Source organism: Haliotis rufescens, unplaced genomic scaffold (genome assembly GCF_023055435.1).
Source record: "Haliotis rufescens isolate VD_foot unplaced genomic scaffold, xgHalRufe1.0.p SCAF_9, whole genome shotgun sequence".
Taxonomy (NCBI): domain Eukaryota; kingdom Metazoa; phylum Mollusca; class Gastropoda; order Lepetellida; family Haliotidae; genus Haliotis; species Haliotis rufescens.
Window position 1 is genome coordinate 40,630,235 of NW_025964383.1, and position 24,718 is coordinate 40,654,952.

The 24,718-nt window shown below is 41.0% G+C and overlaps 1 protein-coding gene across 1 annotated transcript; it reads right to left on the reverse strand.

Annotated features, from left to right (window-relative positions):
• Positions 1-24,718, reverse strand: LOC124113579 (nuclear receptor subfamily 2 group E member 1-like). The gene is made up of 7 exons (XM_048391291.1): positions 24,552-24,718; positions 13,086-13,226; positions 11,692-11,784; positions 5,102-5,404; positions 1,822-2,045; positions 990-1,104; positions 1-456 (listed from the first exon to the last, which is right to left on the reverse strand). Exons 1-7 carry the CDS (start codon positions 24,703-24,705, stop codon positions 224-226), a joined length of 1,263 nt encoding a protein of 420 aa, XP_048247248.1. The 5' UTR covers positions 24,706-24,718; the 3' UTR covers positions 1-223.

Below are 24,718 nucleotides of genomic sequence, written 5' to 3' on the forward strand. Positions count from 1 at the left end.
TTTACAGACCGCCGACATATAGATGTTATATTGCTGAGTGCGGCGTTAAACAACAAACTAACAAACAAACAAACAAACAAACAAGCAAACAAGCAAACTCAAAAGCTTCATTTTAGGTTGGCATCTCTGCAACTATATATCACTGAGAGTCGTAACGTGAGAGTATATATTCTTGGTCATTGGCTGTCCCTGATCCCGTGTGTTATATCATAGGTTGTCCGCACTACAAATAGTACGATCTTATCAATTGTCTCACAGTGGTGGAAATATCGCCAAAGAAGCGTTTCTCTGTCATTTCAGCTGCCACAGTGCGCAAGACAGGAAGTGTAAGGAGCATCTTTCCAAATCTCGCGGGATTATGCTGATGAGCTTGTGTGACGTAGTGTGCAAGTGCAAGCTGTGCTTGATCCTGGAGAGTCTCCACTTTGGTTGGTTCAAACAGACGCTCTGACTGGTCTATAGACAGAAACAAACATTGAAAGAAAACGTGATTATAAATATTTATACGTTACACGCTACGTGAAAAAATATTTAAATGCGTTAACGCGTTCCGTTCCAAATGACATTAGGAGTGTTTGATCAACGATGAACCACCTCGAACTGGAACACAATCGATCACTGGATTGTCTGGTTATCTCCATTCTGCCATGACTAAAATGCGTTTTTGAACGGACTTGCCCACGTATTCAGGGCAGTGGTGTGGTCAAAAGTGGTTACCGCTCATTATCCACTTGCAATTTAGTAAAATTAACCAATCAAATTAGATCATCCTTCAATGCCATGTAAGGATAACTTATATGCCATGGTAGAGATTGAGGATAATACATTACGTCAGACGCTATCCGGAAACGATTTCAAATGCTTTGAAATAACAAGAATGACTATATAATGTCTCGCGTTCAATGGATATTACATTTTAAACTTTTCAGTTTAAATCTTGAATTGAAGGTTAAATGTCATCATGTGTTAAAATTTTGAAATGCACTTACCTTGCCGGAGAAGAACAATTGTTTCCAGGAACGGTAACTCTGTAGAGTCTGCATGAAGCGTCTGGCACGTGGTGATGACCTTCTGAACGCTGGCTAGGTCATCATCCCTGTCACTCTGGAATATAACAATGTCAAGTGCTAATCCCAGGGCAGATACATGGGGAGGGTCATGAATAAATAGAAATGGAAAGTTATTGGAAATCGTTGATAAAAAATAAAACAACTCGGGGAAGCAGTTGGGGAGAGCTGCAGTAACGGATGCAAGGTGACACACCTTTTGCGACTAGCGTGGATAAGCATATCGTCGTGAAACGGTTACAGAATAGCTTGCCAGCTACGGGGAATTGCAGATGTTCTGTCCCGAGTGAAGTAGGAGATATACATACAGTGGAATCTGTTAAAACCAGACTCTGGCTAATCCGGAGTTATGTCAATATCAACCATTATTATGGTTCTGAATTTATTACGATTAATGGTAATATTGTTATCAACCTTATCATTTTTTCCTTGTTTCGTAACCTGTAGCTATAATCTCACTATTCCGAAACACTGTCTAAACCGGACTATAGATTCAGTTCCACTAAAATCCGGTTTAGAAAGCTTCCACTGTTGTGTGTTTTCAAAGTAGAGTTAGAATACATGAAGATTTTATCGTGTTGAGTTTATTTTGGAAACAAAGAAGCAACCTGATGTTTCAAATGAAAAAAAATGACTTCGTGAACTGGCTTGTGTGAAGTAAAGCAGATTACATTCAGTGCGATTTACTCAACATTACTTCCCCTTTGACCATCCCTGATTTATGTTATTTGTTATTAAATGGACTGGTACTTACATCTTTGCCTGCGTTCTTCCTGGCCAGTCTGGAGATATCTATAGGCCAATACGCCGCCGCAAACAGGAACACCTCGCTCCACTTGCTCTCCAACAGAACTAGTTGGTCGTGCGGATGTAGCGATTTGAAAATGTGGTTGTAATGCGTCCGGCGGAGTGCCGTGGCTAGAATTTGTTGCGCCGTGGAATACAGCAGGCTGTTGGGATCGCTCATGATGTTGGAGCCTGGGGAAGAGGTGTTTACAATTTGTTAGACTGGTGGTATTTAATGCAATGGTTTGTTTACTTGTTGTTAAACGCCGCACACAATATTCCAGCTTTTCGACGGCGGTCAGTAAATAATCGAGTCCAGAAAATCCAGCGATTGCTATCATGAGCATCGATCTACGCAGTGGGGATACGATGACCTGCATCAACCAAGTCAGCGAGCCTGCCCACTCGATCCCGTTAAGTGCCTTTTACAGCAAGGATGGGTTGCTGAAGACATATTTTATCTCAAATCTGCACAGGTTCAATCGTAACAAAGCATTTTCAAGTGTTATACAGACTTTATGACCCGTGTCAAGGTGTCAACGTCATTGGATAAAATATTGGGGATGGTAGGGATGGAACGGTGTTGTCTCGTCCAAACATCTCCCCGAGGCAAAGGCGTTAACTGACTGTAAAAGTCCAGTTTCCAATCTTGCAGAACTAGGCTGGAATTTCCAGGCTAAATCGTAGCCCATCAGTGGCTATTGCGAGTTATGTCCCTTGTATGTCCTATTTATTGACCAATCAGATTCAATCTGTCATATCACTTGCATTTGCTTCAAACAAAAGGGCGGCGCCCAGTCAAGACGATCTGATCATAACAGAAATGCATATTGTTAAAAAACGGGTTTGCAAAAATATCTGTCGAAGCGCAGTTGACGGTACACATGCTTTGCAAATCCTACAGTCGACCGAAATCTGCACGTTGAAATGCATGTCGTTTACGAATCGGATGTCCGGTTCGATACGCGATTTTGATTTAAATATGCATGGACTCGTTATTCCAGCCAAAATGTAACTCCGGAATTCCCGTCTAGTTCGGCAAGGGTGGAAACTGGACTTTTATAGTCAGTTAACACCCTTGCATCGGGAAGATGGCCTGAAAACAGGGTTCGTGTTGTCAAATGGGTACAAAATGAGAAGCCCATTCCTGATGTTCATGTCGTGATTTGACTTGAATTGTGTGAGAAGCGGCGTAAAATCATACTCATTCACTCTCATGTCATTATTTACTCCACGTGACATGTGATTCGAAGTGAACCCACTCATTTTTACACGATTTTGTGTGTCAGGATCGGGATTTTCATCCTTGGTCTGTCTGCAGCAAATATTCTGTGTCATGTTTCACCGAACTGGTGAACATATCCGATGTGGGCTTCACCCCTACGTTACGCATTTGTCAAAACAGTCTCATTAAAATAAAATATCTCCGATATAACATCCCCCTGTGTTTGTTTGTTTGTTGTTTAACGCCACACTCAGAACAAATTCAGCTGTATGACGGCGGTCTGTAAATAATCGAGTCTGGATCAGACAATCCAGTGATTAACATCATGAGCATCTATCCACGCCTTTGGGATTCGATGACATGCATCAAGCAAGTCAGCGAGCCTGACCACCCGATCCCGTTAGTCGCATCTTACGACAAGCATAGTTGCCTTTTACGGCAAGCATGGGCTGCTGAAGACCTATTCTACCCCGGATCTTCACGGGTCGTAAGCTCTGAGAGCCAACACAATAAGTTGATACATAATTCTAAAAAAGTAAGTGTGAAAATGTTGTTTCACGAGTCAACAATATTCAAGCTGTATGATAGTGGTCTGTAATAAACGAGTCTGGACCAGACAAACCAGTGATTGACATCATGAGCATCGATCTACGCAACTGGGATACGATGACATGCATCAATCAAGTCAGCGAGCCTGACCACCGTTAGTCGCCTCTCAGGACAAGCATGGGTTGCTGAAGAAACTTTGTTATCGACCAGTCAGCGTCTCGGATTCCAAATCCTCAGGACGATTGAGCGAAGCATTCAGATAAGCATATTCAATTTCTCATTCGTGACCAACTCGTGTTATAACGGGACAAGCCGAATAGCGGCTCGTGCCCCTCTCATGGCCATTTTTGCGACCGGGTTCCGTCTTAGCGCAAACGGGCATACCTAAAACAGTTGTCAACTCGTTGCGTAATGGTTCATATATCTCTCCCCATATATTATAAATATATATTTCAGATGCAATTTAAAGCACATCGGGACGTGCGAATTTAAACAGTATGATTGAACACATTTAACTGTGTCTTGGGTATATTTTTAGATGCAAGACATATGTAAAATCAAAAATTATTTCTGAGGGATTCTTTGACGGAGAACTTGAAATCATACGCGCATTCTGATTGGTTTGTCGTATTTTCGTACATAACATTCATCAATAGGGGTCTTCTTGCAGGTTACGGAAAGGGGCGAGTGGTGACGAATGTCAATTTCTGTGTCGAATCTGTAATCGGGGAGTTCCGGATGCATAAAGGAACAAGGCCGCGCGATTATATTGTTGTGGATATTTTATACATTAGGTCGTTTCTGAGCGCCATGGAATACCTAAAATGATTACTGTGCAAGGTATATTTGAGTTCTGTTGCGGTTTGCTTAAGCTTAGATCGAAATTTCCGAATCGAAGTGGTAAAGAAATGAAACCGAAGCGTTTGAGAGAGCTGACATTTGATTGGCCTAAGAACCCACGCATTCTTTATGTAGATTGGGAGGTCAAAGGTCGCTCAGGGTTTACAGATGATAGCTTTTGTGGAGGTGTCCTCGTTTCTTCACACAGACAGGCATCGTATCGGAGTAAAAGATTTGAGTTTTATAAGACTGTGACCAAAGCAGCATTAAAGACTAGGGTCGTCCTGTTGATAGTCCCAGCAAGTGATGTCTACCATCCTGCCTCAATTCTTGTCTTGGTTCTAATTCTAGACTCCCTCTGGCTTGTTTATCCTTGATCGTGGGTTTTACCAAATTGAAAACGTCTGAACCCTGCATTGCTGCCGGCTCTCCAAACACTAATCAGAGGCGCCATGATATAACTCAAATATTGTATACAGCGGCGTTAAACTCAACTCCACTCACTCACACAATCATAACGTATGTACCTTCACTGAATATAGGTATACAGGGCGTATGTACACGTGCTATACCGTTCATTTGGGTTCCGGGAATTACGTATATCGTACACATCAGGCTACATTACCGCTCTCACCTTCAATTCGCTTCATGACCTCTGACCCCTCAGCCGCCCCCGACATCCAATAGGGAATCGCATAGGGTGTCGGCCATGTTGGAATCGAACCACGTGGTACAACGGGTTTAAAAGCACTGAAGTAGGAGCTCCACGCGAGACGTTGAACGTTGCCGCCTAGCAACGATTTGGCGTCGAGTGGTTCCCCTTGGTGCATATATGATGACGTAGATGTTACTATAGCAACCGTGCGGCGAGATGGGGTAGAAGTTGGATTCTTTCGACAGCCTTTGTTCTTTCTTGGCCCTCGTTCCTCCTGGACCGCTGTAACAGAATTTTGATTTGAATCGTGGGTTGTGTGAGTTGACAAGCACGGATTTGACCAGTAATTGACAGTATTGGCATGAAGCGAATTGTTGTAGATACTGGTTTGAAAATTTGTTAAAAAAATGTGTTCATATGCTATCAACTGTGCTATTGTTAAAATGAGAGAGTGAGGTTTAACGCCGCTTTTTAACAGTATTCCAGTTATATCGCGGCGTGTCAGCTTAATGTGGGAGGAGAGCCCGAAGTGATGCAGGTCTTAGACGTTTACCACTTCGGTGAAACCCACGAGCACGGGTATGGTGCTGACAAACCTAGAAACATAATCGGGGCGAACCGGGATTCGAACCCACATTCATAGATTTCTGGCGTGCCCAAGGGACGCAACTCTTTACAGCGAATCGCGGCGCCTTAAACGACTGGGCCACCCGTGTCTTGTAAGCCAAAATGGTTGGGTGCTTAAATAGTGACACATAAATAAACTATTCTTCTTCATTTTGTTCATTTTCAACATGCTGTGTATGACTTCCTAAACTGCCAACATATGTAATTTGTGAATTCTGGTGGGACGATAAATTAATATCTTAGTTAGTAAACATTAAATATATTATCTTCACTCACGCAGACAAACAAGCATGGAATTCTCCGTTCGTTTTCGATAATTGGGTTTGCATAAAAGAGGCGATTAATAAAATACGAAACGAGCCTATGTGTAATACCATGTTTTATGAACCTAGCGAAACCAAACCAAACCAAACTGTTCACTCGTTTCCTAGAAATGGTACGGCACGGGGGATCGTTTAGTATTCTATGTACGAAATGAGCGATACTGTTGTTCTCTCATCTATTTTAATCATTCACAATATATCTCATTCAATATCTTGAAGTTGCCAATGAAAGCATGAACTCAATTACTGTGCAAATGTAAGAGTTCATTTGGTATGAGTATAAGTATGAAGTTTGTTTTTTTATCTTCAAATACTACGATGTGCTCACTGATACCGTCATTATGTTGACGGCCTGATTGTTAACAACCATGAGTTGCGATATGTTATATGATTGCTTTGTATAACATCGGGTCATGCATGCTGTTCACTTTCATTGGTACTGGATTCTTCTTTGCGCAATAACCAGAGTATCTCACTGACTGAGTATTTGTTTTAAATTTACGCAAGTTTTGTGCCTTGTGGAATTGTAGATGAAGAAACACAAAACAACAATTTGCATTTACATAAGTAAAGAAAATATCAATTAAATCTGAATACGTCAATGTGTCAATTTCTTGTCCTAAAATAACAGGTATTAGTAATACTATTCATATTCCACTTATTAATAATTTGTATTTGTAACATTTTTATTAATTTTCTTGCGTCTGTTGTACAGTTCATTTACAGTCGTAGTTTGTTGACTTTGCAAACGATATTAGGCTGAGCCCCCAGAATTTCTTTAAACATTTGGTTGCATTTTAAGCAAATTCGTGCCTTTTGGACAATATTCATACCAACAAAAGTTATAAGTCAGTGGCAAAAGTCAATAAGTCCAATGAACAAAGACGGCGGATGCAGTACAATTTCGAAGTTAAATCAGTACTTTTTATAAAAATAGGGAATAGATTCAGCGCAACTTAAGGTCCGACGATAATAGTATTGTGTTATGAATAATAATAAAGGCATGTTTGATGCTGAAAGATCTGATCGAAAACAAAACAACCCGCGACGGTTGTCCGGAAACGCCATATTTTTCGGAGTACATTTTTTTAAATCTTTGATTATATTTTTACGCGGAAGATGATTTTTTCCGAGGACTACTGTTAAAAAAACCGCGATTTTCCGCGCTTCCGCGGAGCTTTCACATTATAACAATGTACACCGTACAATTAAACCGACAGCTCAGCACAAACCAAATTCAACACTTTTAAGTAATAATAGTATAGCTTTCATCCTCTGTGTAATCCACTCTGTTTGCTAATCTGCTATGCGCACGAGAGCATGTTACAAATCACATCGCGGCATCCCGTGCAAACCAATCCCAAGCTCAGCACAAATCGATTTCAACACTTGCAAGTGATTATAATACAGAAGTCAACGCCAATGCAATCACCCCGGACTGCTAGTCCGCTCTGTGCATTTGACCATAAAGTCTACCCACCTACTATGCACCGCGCCAGGAAAAGAACCAGATGCCCTAATCGCTTGCCCGCCAATATCATTGCAAGGAGAGTACGTACTCCCACTGACAGTGCGTACTCCCGCTGATAATACTGATCGGCATTTTGCACATACAAAACAATTATAGAACAATACATAGCAATTATCACCCTTTACCAACATATACAAAGAAACACAGTGCTCAACTTAAAACACTTCATTTTGTACATATATAATAATTATACACGAATACATAGCAATTATCTCCCTTAACCAATATATACAAAGAAAACAATTTTGGATACATCCTATATACAAAATTGTATATCTTTGGATATGTCATATTTACAAACTTGTATATTTTTGGAAAATCTCATCAATCCAAACTTGTTTAGGCTTTGGCTATATCATCTTTCCAAAGCATATACAAGCAGTGTCGAACTGGTGGCCCAGTGACTGAGGCTCAACAATACGCTTTATGTCGCTTCAGGCGTGTGAAATCTAGGATGCTCGAATCCCACGTCCTGAATGCTATGAGAGTGTGACTCTAGAACTGACCACCACGAGAAGGACACAGGGCGTAAAGTGTGTGACTCCGGAACTGACCACACCCTGATCACGTGCACGGGGCGTAAAGGATCTGACTCTAGGACTGACCACACCCTGATCATGTACACAGGACGTAACGGATGTGACTCTAGGACCGACCACAGCCTGATCATGTACACAGGACGTAACGGATGTGACTCTAGGACTGACCACACCCTGATCATGTACACAGGACGTAACGGATGTGACTCTAGGACTGACCACACCCTGATCATGTACACAGGACGTAACGGATGTGACTCTAGGACCGACCACACCCTGATCATGTACACAGGACGTAACGGATGTGACTCTAGGACCGACCACACCCTGATCATGTACACAGGACGTAAAGGATCTGACTCTAGGACCGACCACACCCTGATCATGTACACAGGACGTAACGGATGTGACTCTAGGACCGATTACCACCATGAGAGGGACACAGGGCGTAAAGGATATGACTCCGGAACTGATAACCACCATGAGAGGGACACAGGGCGTAAAGGATGTGACTACGGGACTGATAACCACCATGAGAGGGACACAGGGCGTAAAGGATGTGACTCCGGAACTGATAACCACCATGAGAGGGAAACAGGGCGTAAAGGATATGACTCCGGAACTGATAACCACCATGAGAGGGACACAGGGCGTAAAGGATGTGACTCCGGAACTGATAACCACCATGAGAGGGACACAGGGCGTAAAGGATATGACTCCGGAACTGATAACCACCATGAGAGGGACACAGGGCGTAAAGGATATGACTCCGGAACTGATAACCACCATGAGAGGGACACAGGGCGTAAAGGATGTGACTCCGGAACTGATAACCACCATGAGAGGGACACAGGGCGTAAAGGATGTGACTCCGGAGCTGATAACCACCATGAGAGGGACACAGGGCGTAAAGGATGTGACTCCGGAACTGATAACCACCATGAGAGGGACACAGGGCGTAAAGGATGTGACAACGGGACTGATAACCACCATGAGAGGGACACAGGGCGTAAAGGATGTGACTCCGGAACTGATAACCACCATGAGAGGGACACAGGGCGTAAAGGATGTGACAACGGGACTGATAACCACCATGAGAGGGACACAGGGCGTAAAGGATGTGACAACGGAACTGATAACCACCATGAGAGGGACACAGGGCGTAAAGGATATGACTCCGGAACTGATAACCACCATGAGAGGGACACAGGGCGTAAAGGATGTGACTACGGGACTGATAACCACCATGAGAGGGACACAGGGCGTAAAGGATGTGACTCCGGAACTGATAACCACCATGAGAGGGAAACAGGGCGTAAAGGATATGACTCCGGAACTGATAGCCACCATGAGAGGGACACAGGGCGTAAAGGATGTGACTCCGGAACTGATAACCACCATGAGAGGGACACAGGGCGTAAAGGATATGACTCCGGAACTGATAACCACCATGAGAGGGACACAGGGCGTAAAGGATATGACTCCGGAACTGATAACCACCATGAGAGGGACACAGGGCGTAAAGGATGTGACTCCGGAACTGATAACCACCATGAGAGGGACACAGGGCGTAAAGGATGTGACTCCGGAGCTGATAACCACCATGAGAGGGACACAGGGCGTAAAGGATGTGACTCCGGAACTGATAACCACCATGAGAGGGACACAGGGCGTAAAGGATGTGACAACGGGACTGATAACCACCATGAGAGGGACACAGGGCGTAAAGGATGTGACTCCGGAACTGATAACCACCATGAGAGGGACACAGGGCGTAAAGGATGTGACAACGGGACTGATAACCACCATGAGAGGGACACAGGGCGTAAAGGATGTGACAACGGAACTGATAACCACCATGAGAGGGACACAGGGCGTAAAGGATATGACTCCGGAACTGATAACCACCATGAGAGGGACACAGGGCGTAAAGGATGTGACTACGGGACTGATAACCACCATGAGAGGGACACAGGGCGTAAAGGATGTGACTCTGGAACTGATAACCACCATGAGAGGGAAACAGGGCGTAAAGGATATGACTCCGGAACTGATAGCCACCATGAGAGGGACACAGGGCGTAAAGGATGTGACTCCGGAACTGATAACCACCATGAGAGGGACACAGGGCGTAAAGGATATGACTCCGGAACTGATAACCACCATGAGAGGGACACAGGGCGTAAAGGATATGACTCCGGAACTGATAACCACCATGAGAGGGACACAGGGCGTAAAGGATGTGACTCCGGAACTGATAACCACCATGAGAGGGACACAGGGGGTAAAGGATGTGACTCCGGAGCTGATAACCACCATGAGAGGGACACAGGGCGTAAAGGATGTGACTCCGGAACTGATAACCACCATGAGAGGGACACAGGGCGTAAAGGATGTGACAACGGGACTGATAACCACCATGAGAGGGACACAGGGCGTAAAGGATGTGACTCCGGAACTGATAACCACCATGAGAGGGACACAGGGCGTAAAGGATGTGACAACGGGACTGATAACCACCATGAGAGGGACACAGGGCGTAAAGGATGTGACAACGGAACTGATAACCACCATGAGAGGGACACAGGGCGTAAAGGATGTGACTCCGGAACTGATAACCACCATGAGAGGGACACAGGGCATAAAGGATGTGACTACGGGACTGATAACCACCATGAGAGGGACACAGGACGTAAAGGATGTGACTACGGGAACGATAACCACCATGAGAGGGACACGGGGCGTAAAGGATGTGACTCCGGAACTGACCACACCCTGATCATGTACAAAAGACGTAAAGGATGTGACTCCGGAACTGATAACCACCATGAGAGGGAAACAGGGCGTAAAGGATGTGACTCCGGAACTGATAACCACCATGAGAGGGACACAGGGCGTAAAGGATGTGACTCTAGAACTGATAACCACCATGAGAGGGACACAGGGCGTAAAGGATGTGACTCCGGAACTGATAACCACCATGAGAGGGACACAGGGCGTAAAGGATGTGACTCCGGAACTGATAACCACCATGAGAGGGACACAGGGCGTAAAGGATGTGATTACGGGACTGATAACCACCATGAGAGGGACACAGGGCGTAAAGGATGTGACTACGGGACTGATAACCACCATGAGAGGGACACAGGGCGTAAAGGATGTGACTCCGGAACTGACCACACCCTGATCATGTACACAAGACAAAACGGATGTGACCCCGGAACTGATAACCACCAGGAGAGGGACACAGGGCGTAAAGGTTGTGACTCTAGAACTGACCAGATTCCCAGCCCCCGAGAGGGACACAAGACTTACAGGACGTAAAGGATGTGACTCTAGGACTGAAGACAACCCTGACAGGGCACAAGGCGTAAAGGATGTGACAATAGGAGCGAAGACAACTCCGAGAGGGACACGGAACATAAAGGATGTGACAATAGGAGCGAACACAACTCCGAGAGGACCACAGAACATAAAGGATGTGACAAAAGGAGCGAACACAACTCCGAGAGGGACACGGAACGTAAAGGATGTGACGATAGGACTCACCATTCTTATTCATGTTGACGGCAAAGCATTTCTGTAGGCGGCAGTATGGGCACCAGTTCCGCCGTGCCTTGTCGATCACACAGCCGCCTTTACCTGTCGGCAGAATCACGAGCTGTCAGCACACATGACCACACAAACACAGAGGGCAATAGTTCGACGTTTATGGATACTGAATATTGCTAATGGAACAAAAGGTTATGAGTGTGGCTTTATGACGAGTTTGACTGGTTTGAGGATAGTCTCCCCTGTACACGTAAGGCTCCGCGTAAGGAGATATATTCATGTTTACATGTATACACTAAATAACTTGCCGATACATAGAGATTATGATGTGAGCCTGTGTTTGTTACTGATTTTACGAAACGAGCGTCACAACTCGTGTATTTCTCGAGCGAGAGCGAGGGTAATACATGAATTCTTAGACGAGTTTCGTAACCATTTATACCGACGAACCAACATATATACTGAAAAATGAATCTATAAACTGACTTTTGAAATATGAACTTACCTTCACAAGTATATATTATTCCATATAGCTGTGCAAGTATAAACTGACCTACTGTATAAACTGAATAACATTATATCTGATGCAATTTCCTATTTCGACTTATTTGAACAGTTGACATGTTTTTGGATGTCTTTGAGAATGATGCCGACATTGGGGCGGGATAGGCACGCCTTGTCTCAAACACCTTGTATCATAATTATTAGTGATTCATTAATAGAGTTGGAATCGTACAATGTTCTGTGCTTTTAGCAGAGAATCTGAGGCACGGTTTGGTCGCTTTTATTTCACCAGTAAACACTAACATGAATAAGCAGAAGCCGAAAAACACAAGTATAAACAGACCCAAACACGTATAAACTGACCTATGCATGTATAAACTGACCTTCACAAGTATCAACTGACCTAAACAAGAATAAACTGACCTATGCAGTTATAAACTGACCCACACAAGTATCAACTGACCTAAACAAGTATATTCTGACCCACACAAGTATCAATGACCTAAACAAGTAAAAACTGAACAAAAACAAGTATCAACTGACCTACACATGTATAAACTGACCTATGCAGGTATAAACTGACCCACACAAGTATCAACTGACCTAAACAAGTATAATCTGACCCACATAAGTATCAATGACCTAAACAAGTAAAAACTGAACAAAAACAAATATCAACCGATCTATACAAGTATCAACTGACCTACACATGTATAAACTGACATATGCAGGTATAAACTGACCTATGCAGGTATAAACGGACCTATGCAGGTATAAACGGACCTACGCAGGTATAAACGGACCTATGCAGGTATAAACGGACCTACGCAGGTATAAACTGACCTATGCAGGTATAAATAAACTGACCTACGCAGGTATAAACTGACCTATGCAGGTGTAGGAGATCCTCTTCCTGATGCTCCTCTTGAAGAAGCAGCTGCAGCCGTCGCAGCAGTAGACGCCGTAGTGTTTGCCGTAGCTCTTGTCGCCGCACACCTCGCACGCCACCGGCACCGGCAGAGTCCGACCTGAATATATGTATAAAGTGATGTATTAAGTTTGTAATACAATATACATAAATATATTCCACAATGAAATAAGCACGGAGACCCTATTACATACCAGGTACATTTAAGCGAGCTGAATGATATGAGTAGTGGACTCGCCAGCTGTTGTGAAACGAGAGTGTAGATGTTTAGTAGTTGCTATTCATTATAGGTCAAAAAGTTTGGTTTAACGTCGCTGTGAACGGTATTCCAGTTATATCATGGCGTGTCAGCTTAATTTCGGAGGAAAGTTCCCGGTGGTGCACGTCTGGGACCCACAATCTTATATGTTTCCTGTGCGCCCAAGGGACGCACGGCGAACTGCAGCGACTTTGACGACTGGGCCAACCATGCCCCTGACAAAGAACATTGTGATAAACATTCATGAAAATATCACCACATTTGATATCGCAGTTTCTAGGATATGAGGCATGCTATTTTAACATCGGCAACAATGACCAAACAAGTGTAACCATTATCTTCTACACCGCCTGACCACTGTCATATTCTTCGTTAAATTTTCTTTCAATTTCCATGGAAAAAAATCTTAACTGTTAATCCCAATACTATTATTAAAGGACGAGCTGGGGGTTAAGGGCCTTATTTGGCCCAAAAGACCCACACTATTTAAGAATTGAGCGAAACCTTTAGCAATTGGCTTGAACGTTATCAGTTGTGCTCATACGAGTTAAAACCGGACTTTGTTCATTTCACCGTTTGGATGTCTGGGAGTTATGACAACACAAAATGCATAGATAAGGATAAGAATTGTAGAGGTTTTCAGAAAACGTTTTCGTATAATTTGAACATGATAAAGTCCATCTTCCCGAGGCAAAGGAGTTTACTGACTCTAGAACTGACCTTTTATAGCCAGTTAACTCCTTTGCCTCGGGAAGATGGATCAAGTCTTTCCCCAAGCTGATTTTCATTGGAGGTATAAATATAACAGTACAGATATATAATATAAACAGTAGAGATATATAATATAAACAGTACAGATATATAATATAAACAATACAGATATATAATATAAACAGTATAGATATATGATATAAACAGTATAGATATATAATATAAACAGTATAGATATATGATACAGTAGTATAGGTAATGGGGAAGAAACAAGAGGTCAGGCTGGTGAACTTCATTCGTTGTAAAAATATCAAACTTCTTCCTCGGTATATAACGCGATGCCGGTAAGTATATTTGCCACATCGCTTGTTTCTTATGCCAATTCTTGGCCACATCTTTAAAAACCTTAGCCGCAGTGGCTAATTTTTTTATTGCTCCTTTACCTTTCCAATATCCTCGTGGGCTATAGTAAATTTTATCCATTATTAATTAATATTGATGATTCTTTTAAAACGAATTATGACGATCGTGGAATCGCATCATCGTTTTTACATTAAAAAAATCCCTCTGTAGTAGTGGTATAGGTCTATAAATCTGGCTCCAGTGGGGTTGCTGCAGAACCCCCATTACCTATACTACTGATACAAACTGTACAGCTATATAATACAAGAGAACAGCTGATTATACAAAACGCTTGTTTGGCCATGGACTTTCTCATCCTTCCGCACCAGTGGAAGCAACCACACATACTTATGAGTGCACCGCGACGTCCAACCCTATTCCACCTCACCCCACTTCATACATTAGTTCTCATCTTAGGCTTCAGCATCATTCCCTGGCACGAGGTCGCGTTCAAAATTATTTCACTTATGTATTGCTGGGAATTTGCTTCAGTCTCTGTTTCTCTTTCAAGATATACAATCATCTTTCTTGAAATACACCCATTGAACACGTTTCTTAAAATCATCTATGATATCCGCGTCATATAAATCACTATCGAATAACCATTTCGTGTGTACTGTAAATCGAGAAGGTTTTGCGGGCAGCAAAGTACTGCCTAAACTGCGAGCGACAACGCAATAGTTTCATGACAGTTAATTTTGCAAACCAACAAACAAAAGACGCAAAGGGGCATATTTCTTGAATTCACTTCAACACGTCGTCAAACCAGCCAGTACGTGGATGAATTAATAATCCCTCACATCCTGTGTTTCACTAATTACACATTGTCACCCAGTGTCAAGTCTTACTAGTCATCGTTCTTTGAATAGATCTTTTTCAGCCACCTTTAATAAACATAGGTGTATACATTCTTTTGCCCGGCAGTTTATACGGTTGTCATCGGCGATAATAACAAAACTGTCGCAAAGATATAACACACTGCGCAATATTCAAACTCACAAACACGCACGCACGCACACATTCTGATGCTAAATCATAATTTCCATTTTAAAAAGTGTATTATTGACATTTCTTTGCCGAATGGTGTGTGCCCCGGTGGTAATGTCTACATAGTGACGTGCAGAGCGCCAGGCGGGGGAAAAACAGATACCGTGTAGTACCCCTCATGATATAACGCGGCCGGGATCGAGCCACTGATCTCCCGTCCTTCAGGCAGACATTCTGTACAGGATCACTGCGGGGGTCCCTGAGTTTACAAACATTGTAATTACATGTTTGGTGTCACACGCATCTACCTTTAATTACATCAACCGCCCATGCACCTGCATGAACAGTTCTGAAAATATTTCCCGTTTTTGGGATGTGGCTTGTTATTTTCAACCCCGTCAAATACTGGGTTTGTATTGCATATGTGGGAAAAGTGTGTGTTTGTTTCTTGTTTAACGCCACACGCAGTAGTATGTCAGTGACGGGACGGCGGCTGTACGATCGAGTCTCAGATAAAACACTGTTTGATTTCACCTGGAACGTCTCACGCCGCCGGGAACGATGACACTCATCAAAAGTCATTGAGTCTGACCACCCGATTCATTTATTCACCTCGTATGTGAGTGAGTGAGTTAGTTGGGTTTAACGCCGCTTTTTACAGTATTCCAGTAATATCCCGAATGCAGGTCTTAGACGTTAACCACTTCGGTGAAAACCACGAGCACGGGTATGGTGCCGACAAACCTGGAAACATAATCGGGGCGAACCGGGATTCGATCCCACAATCATAGGTTTCTGGCGTGTCCAAGGGACACAACTCTGCACAGCGAATCGCAGCGCCTTAGACGATTGGGCCACCCGTGCCCCCTCGCCTCTGACGACCAGGAGAGGATGCGGGGGATCTATTCTATCCCGCATGTCGCGCGTTTCCATGCCATGGAAAAGTATGACATTAATATTGGCAATGTGTAATAAATTATAATGTATTTTCTAGTGTGGACTTTTTGTAAATTATCATAAGCTGATATGTGCAATACCAGGTGAATAATTTCAACAGATACACATTGAGTTTGGCATTGTTCAGCAAAACATCTGGGAAATCCTTGTCATGAGAAAGTCGTGCCCGGTCAAGTCTACTTCTGCGTTGGACACAAACAATTCAGACATATAGTTTCTGCTCGACATATTTTCGCAATTTATTTTGGCATATTTGATAGTTTTTCTCACAGTTACTAAGCTTTGAAAAAACAAACCTCCTGGGTTTAAGCTTGGAATTGTACACCCCGTGCGGAGGAATGCATATGAGGCAACAATTTTATTTTATGGTGTACATTTATATAATTTGAAATGATTTTGTTAAGTGCAAAGGTCGGCTTATATGGTAGATAAATCCATACATTTCAGGTTTACCGCGATTTAAAATCCGCACCCCGCGGCAACGCGTTTGGGTGTAAGTTGAATGAGTTGAGTTTAACGCAGCTATGAACAGTATTCCAGTTATATCACTTGTGTCAGCTTGATGTGAGAGGAAGGCCCGAAGTGATGCAGATCTCAGACGTGAACAACTTTGCAGGAAACTAACTACAACATGCAGTTTATTATTCGGGATATTAATAATTCCACGTGATTTACTTGTAAATGGTATTGTCAGTGTTTAAAAAAAAACCTTAGATAAATTGTCACTCATCAGATATCAGTGTCGCAAATGGGAAAAATTGTAAAGACGATGTGCGGGCATGGATACTGGATCTGTTTTCTATACGATTTGGTAGACGGTCACAAACGTGTTTGCAAACAGATGTTGCAACGTTCAGCAACAGCAACACCACCAGCACCACCATCATCATCATCATCATCATCATCATCATCATCATCATCACGTGTACAACTGACCCTCTCTAAACCGACACCTCTCTCAGTAATGCACACTCTGCAATCAGGCATCGGGGAAATAGGAAATCTAACGTAAGGCAATATGAGCTCATGTATACCCACATTTCCAGGATATACACAAAGACAGCGACATTAAGTTCAGATTGTACGACAATACCGTCTTTATAACCGAGTGACATCCTGTAACGGAGTCCCGCAAACGTACACTTACGGGCAGCCGTGAAGCTTTTGTTTAAGGATACAAAGATGCTAAATTTGTATTAATTATTCGTATTTCGTTCACACTAATGTCCCACATTTGCAACACGTGAAAATATATCGTAATTACACTGTACATGGAGTACATTAGCAGCAAGATAAAATATATCGTGACTACGTTTCGCTTGGAGTATATCTGTATTAATTAAAACATATAATTATATTATTTACATTGTACATGGAGTACATCTGTAACAATTATATATAATATAGTGTGTTTACATCGTACATGGAGTACATCTGTAACACTTATATATAATATAGTGTGTTAACATCGTACATGGAGTACATCTGTAACAATTATATATAATATAGTGTGTTTACATCGTACATGGAGTACATCTGTAACACTTATATATAATATAGTGTGTTTACATCGTACATGGAGTACATCTGTAACAATTATATATAATATAGTGTGTTTACATCGTACATGGAGTATATCTGTAACAATTATATATAATATAGTGTGTTTACATTGTACATGGAGTACATCTGTAACAATTATATATAATATAGTGTGTTTACATCGTACATGGAGTACATCTGTAACAATTATATATAATATAGTGTGTTTACATCGTACATGGAGTACATCTGTAACAATTATATATAATATAGTGTGTTAACATCGTACACGGTGTACATATGTATTAAGATGAGTTATATCGCGATTGAGTTGTATTTGGAGTACATTTGTAATAATATAAAATACATCGTAATTACATTGACCTTACAATCGTTAGCTCGGTTTATTAAAAGGAGTGAGGAAAACAATTGAATCCATATATTCTTTTGTGAAACCATGCTTGAAATGTAGCGGTACATGTCTTAGTTGTTTGAGTGTCCTATTGGTGAGGTGAGGTGAAATGAGGTTTAACGTCGCGTCCAAGATTATTGCACTTATATAGCGACGTGCATATACGTGTGTGTGTTTGTGTGGCTGCTTGTACTAGTCCGGACTGATGCCGATTTATAGTGCTAGCTCACTGAGATACCATGCCGCAGTTTAGTATGAATACCCCACTCAGACACAGTATTCTGACTCCGAGCCGACCAGTCCTTGTTTTAGCCCCTTAATGCCGAGCGCCAGACAGGGTAACAACAAGTACCATCTTTTAAAGTCTTTTGGTATGACGCGGTCGGGGATCCAACCTCCGGACCTTCCGCTCCCCGGGCGGACGCTCTACCACTAGACCACGGAGGCGGTTGTGTCCTATTGGACTGAAACAGGGTTGTATATTACGCCCAATGTTGTTTTCTTTGTTTATCAATGAATTGGCCACAGACTTTTTTTTTAAGATTCACGTGAATATAACTCTAACTACATGAAGAGATACTCAAATGTTTGCAGCGGGCACGGGTGACCCAGTCGTCTAAGGCGCCACAATTTGCTGTGGAGAGTTGCGTCCCTTGGCCATGCCAGAACCCTATGATTGTGGGACGAATCCCGGTTCGCACCGATTATGTTTCTTGGTTTGTCAGCACCGTGCTCTGAGACCTGCATCACTTCGGGCTTTCCTCCCACATTAAACTGACACGCCATGATGTAACTTGAATACAAAACGGCGTAAAAAACACAAATCACTCACAAACTATAATGTTTGCAGGGGTGTTTTCTTTACGTCTGACAGAGTGAGTGGTTTGCGGACCGAACACTTGATATAATCCGTTCATAGTATTCTAAATGGAAACTAAGTGTTAATCTGTCAAAAAGAAACACTATGACACATGTAGTTTGCTGAGGTGTTTTCGTAAGACCTAACGAGAAGTGGATCAACAGTGATCATGTTGTTGATGTGATATCATGTTAAAGTATGTCAGTCTATTCGTGACCCCCAACAAGCATCCATAAATCTGTTTCACATTCAGCAGTTAATAGGCCGAGTTTTGGATATTTTGAAATACAAGTTGACGTTTGGTAACCTACTTCAAAATATCTCATAAACTGGATTTATTATAAATGATAAAAATAAATTGTTGATTAAAATTTAACTGGAAAATATGTGAATCGGGGTTTCCTTTTCCTCTGGGGATTGCAACAATTATGCGCGGTTTGTTTGAAAATTAAACATAAAAACAACATATATTATATAAAGAAAACGTGATTCGCCCACACGTGAATACTCACACCCATACTACATACACACCCGATATAATGATAACACCCCTGTTAATAATGACTTTGGCATTATGTACCCCTTTTGATTTATATTATTTCCAAACTAATATATGCGTATTTTGCATCCTTTCCGGGGGACTGATTTGATCCCCTGAAGGGGGTGTTTTGATCCTGAGTGGAGTGATTTTCATTCCCATGATAATTTCACTCCCGAGAGTGTCAGTTCTAGGATCAGGTCAATATCCTGGGACAGAATACATCTACAGTGAAATTTAAGAGGGGTGATTTAATCATACCACACCCGTCAAAAGAAAGTGCACACTTGAAAATTGACACTTAACTCTGTTCATTACTGTGTTCAATGACATTGCCCCCCCCCCCCCCCCCCCCCCCCCCCACACACACACACACACACACACACGGAGATTCGATAGGGAGATACATTTGGTCAAGTAACATTACATCTTTTTATCTAGTCTGCCCGTGTGCCATAAAACTTTTATATAAGTTTTATTCCAGCAACCGCTTAACGATATATTCTACACCCGCAAGCGACAGTTGTGGTGTGCGACAATTGCAGAATACATTGGGATACCTATAATATATTAAGTTACCTTAGATGCAGAAACATATCGGATTCGTCACTTAGTACGTTTGCAATGGACTTTGCTCGCATGCGAGTTGATAATACAAGAACATATTCCAAAGCATAAACGGTTTTACCTTCACTACAAATGTAACAAAAGTGCAGACCTGATTCAAATTATTGCCACTGGCCCTATCTCGATCTCCACAGAACGAAGCATCTCGCCATTAAAACAAAGAGTCAGTTTGTAGGCCGTTTGTCAAGTGACGCGTACGAGGAACTCGAGGTACATAATCTGATGAGATTCTTCTTTGTTTCATTAACAAAAAGAATACGTAACCAGAGTCATTTTACCTTTTATCTTGCTGTTGTTTTAGAAATTGAAACTACTGTAATGTTTGGTGCCACTGTGTTACATCAAGTACTAGTCTTACATATGAACGCAGCTGCGGCATAGCCAATATGCAAGCATTGAATACATTATAACGATATCATATGATATTAATTGCATTGAACCAATAGCAAATCTGCTAAAATATAAATTCTTACAAATTAGAAAAATAATTATGTTTTGAAAATAGTCCTATTTCGACCGCTATGCCATCCTAAACATGTGACATCCTAGAATATGTTATTTGGAATTATTTTGTTTCGTGTTGATTTCTAAGCTACATTGTAGGTTTAATATGCTGTTTACTTTTCATTGTACAATTTCGCGACGGTCTCTCTTTTTAAGTTGGATAGAGCATCTAATCGCAGATCGGAAGATCGAAAGATCGATCTCCAAGCCGCGTCACGCCAAAATATGTTTAAAACATGGTATTTAATGTTACCCTGCATTGCGCTCGGCATTTGGGGGATAAAACAACGACTGGTCGACTCGGAGTCAGCATAATGTGTCTACAAACACTACAAAACCTGTATTAGTCTGGACGAGTACAAGCATCCACACACACACGCGCGCGTACGTGCATGCACGTCGTTATATGAGTCAACTAGCGGGAAACATTGCTGAGAGGGCATTAAACAAGAAACAACGGCAACTATATAAATGAAAGAATCTTGAACGCGACATTAAACCTCATTTCACCCCACCTTATTTCAAAGATGTAAAATCTAGGAAAGTAAACCTCAAGTCAACACTGACAGTATTTCTTGAGTAATGCATGTCACTATATAAGTGCAGTAACCTTGATAGCGACATTATACCCTATTTCACCTCAATTGAAAATGTCTTAAGTTAGCGATATCAAATAAAAATATTAACTATACTGGCGCTTAATCAGCACTCATAGAATACTTCTACGTGGTTTTATTCTAAAAATATATAATTAAGTTTAAAACTTTTAAAAATTAAATATAAACATATCGCATTCTGGACATGTTATCTTTGAAAAAAAAAGTTTTTTCTTTTATCTTCACAAATTTATATCATTTCGAACATGGTAGGGGTCATGCGGTTCCAATTTATTTCTTACCCCAGTATTCATTGAACCAATTTATTTTTACACAAAATTACCCAGCCACAGATTATTTTTTACAAACTGTGGCAGGAATGTGTGATGACTAAATAGACATTATCACATTTAACAGCAATTCTTTCAATTTTAAATTAAAAAAACCCCACCCTGTATACTTTCTTTTGCCCCTCGGTTCAGTATTCCTTTCATGCCATTCCATGTTATGTATTAATATTATACTCTAAATAGAACAAATACTTTCCCTTGCTGCGTTGTTTTAAGTTGCATTGTACCGCTACAAATATTTTTTATTTCGAGTTAAGTTAACTAGATTACACCATATCGCTCTAAAATTGTTTTCTGTTTCATATATTATTTGAATTATATTTGAATTTCATTGTTCTGCTACAACGTCATTGTCAAGTTACCGCATTACTCGTCCATTGTATTGCTTTAAAACTGTATTTCTCTTTTCTTTTGTATTTCAAAATTCAATTAAATTATATTGTGTTCCGTTTAAGACCATTATTGCAATCTTTTTCATTTACATCGGTATACCGCTTGAGAAAACCTTCCTTATCGTGTATTCATTTATCAAATTACATTGTTCCACTTGCGAACAATTTCCCTTGATGCGTTATTTCATTTAAATTCATTGTACCACTTTTATAATGAAATTCATTTAAATATTCTGAAACATTAAACGGGAAGAAACGCGACGAGCAAGCTGATCTATTCATCCGCTTATGCAAAACTCGTGTAGCCAACCACAACAGAATTAACACACACCACCCCGTCCGCAACTTCCGCGTGCAAAGATCGCGCGTCGCGCTACATATAATAAACTATTATCTTCTCAACGAGGGGAAATTATGTGTATTCATCGTCAGCATACTTGTGACAGTCTGGTCGAAGAGCTAGGAGGAGTTAACTCGTTGTGTTAAGTGTCGCTTATAATGCTTTAGTTTTAAGCCCGGTACTGTATAACGTTCACTATCGTTTACGCAATAGAGTCATAGAGTTTAAAGGTATTGAAATGCATTCAAGTTGTGGTTCACCGCAACCTAAAATATCCAGGTTTTGTTGTTGAAGTCTCTGAATGACGCGATGACAGTCGATTCCACGCCAATGAGCTCTTGGTCACGCGTCTCGAAGACACAAGTACAGCTTTACAATTAAATGTAGCATGCTTCCTAGTCTCAAATGAAGGGGCCGTCCCCAAACTGTTTTAGTATCGAATTTTAGATATTATCGTGAATCGTTTATAATGAGTTTTGCTATCATTAAGACATATTGTTGTTGTATTATAAAAATAATCGTTAAAGTTGCCGTGTTTTGCTAATGCCGTTGTACAAATGAGAAAAACGTTGTAATGGTTGTGACACAATCCCTGCTCTTAAAACTCATCCTTCAACAGAGAAGGGGTGACATTTTAAAAGATCACTTTTATGGGCTATCTTTGACTTCGCGTAAGGATAGAGATTTCGAGAGGGTCTTTATAAGAGACAATGGATCAAATTGGGCCAAAAATCGACTTTTTAAAACTTTTTCTCTAAAATTTACATCTGAAAGATGTAATCGCATTTGTGACACATCAAGTAGATTGTCTGTAAGAGTCGCTGCACTGGGTGGCCTGTCAGTATGTCAATGTCAGGCTTTGTCAAACCCATAGAATAAATTAGAAAATATAAATTTTGAACCCCCAAAAATGTTAAACGCACAGTTTTTACATACTGTTCAGGGATCACAAAAATGTTAAAAAAAATATTCTTTGACCAGTTCTGGACATTACTTTCCTACAATTTCTAAAAATATGATGATTAAAAATATTAATGTGAATTTGGAGACACTATTGTATCGCTCTGTAAATCTTATTTATGAATTCAACATGTAAATACTTGACTTTGACGTTAACAAAGCTGAGAGTCGGACAGTCAGAACGTTCGAAGGTTGATGGTGAAAGAATCTATTCTTAAAATTACTTTTATAAAACCAGAAAAGAGGAAACCAACACCAGTTCATTTCATTAAAAAATAATCATAAAATTCGTTATAAATCGCTTTGAAAGTACGCCCTTCATGGCATTGCTAAGATAAAACGAAAATTAAACCGAAAAGAAGAGTAATTATAAGAATATAAGTAATAAATACATAAACTGCCGGTGGAAAGAAAGTATACACTTGAAAACTGGATTTGATCCCAAATGACAAACGTTATCTAATAAGCTCACAACAGTCGTTGAAACACTGCACACCTTAGGTCCAAAGCACAACTATGATACCAGTATCAAATACATCACCATCGAATAACCATTTCTTGTTTGTTTCAATTTTAGCTACCACCAAACACGGTGTATACACTGTACTTTCTTTTGCCCGACAGTGTATATTACTCAATTTTGTCATTTTTGTGTCCTCCTCATTTGTATTTTGTTAAAAATGCACAAAACACAATTGTCAATGTTTTGTCAGTTTCAAGATTCAGAAGCCGTCATCGGTAATTTTTAAATGATTCTTATTCACTCACCACATCGTCAAGCAATCAACAATTGTTATAAATATATTCGTACTATAATTTTTTTACGAATATAAATCAACATTCAACAATGACAAAGGCATACTTTTCAAGACTTACCGTTTAGTATATATGGCAGTAAAATATGAATTACGAAACTTAATTTTATCGACACAAAAAGTAAAATAATATCATTTTTAAACTTCAGCAAAGTGTCAAAAAATATAGCTCACCCATGTCTTCAAAGTCTTGTAAATTATCTGCAGAAACTACCAAGCGAAACATCCTAGAGCTATATACCCCACCGCTTCGATCAACGAACAGGTGCACAAATATATTAAGCGGAGGACGTGTTATTAAAGATATTTTGCGCATCGCTGTTAACATCGAACATCAGAGA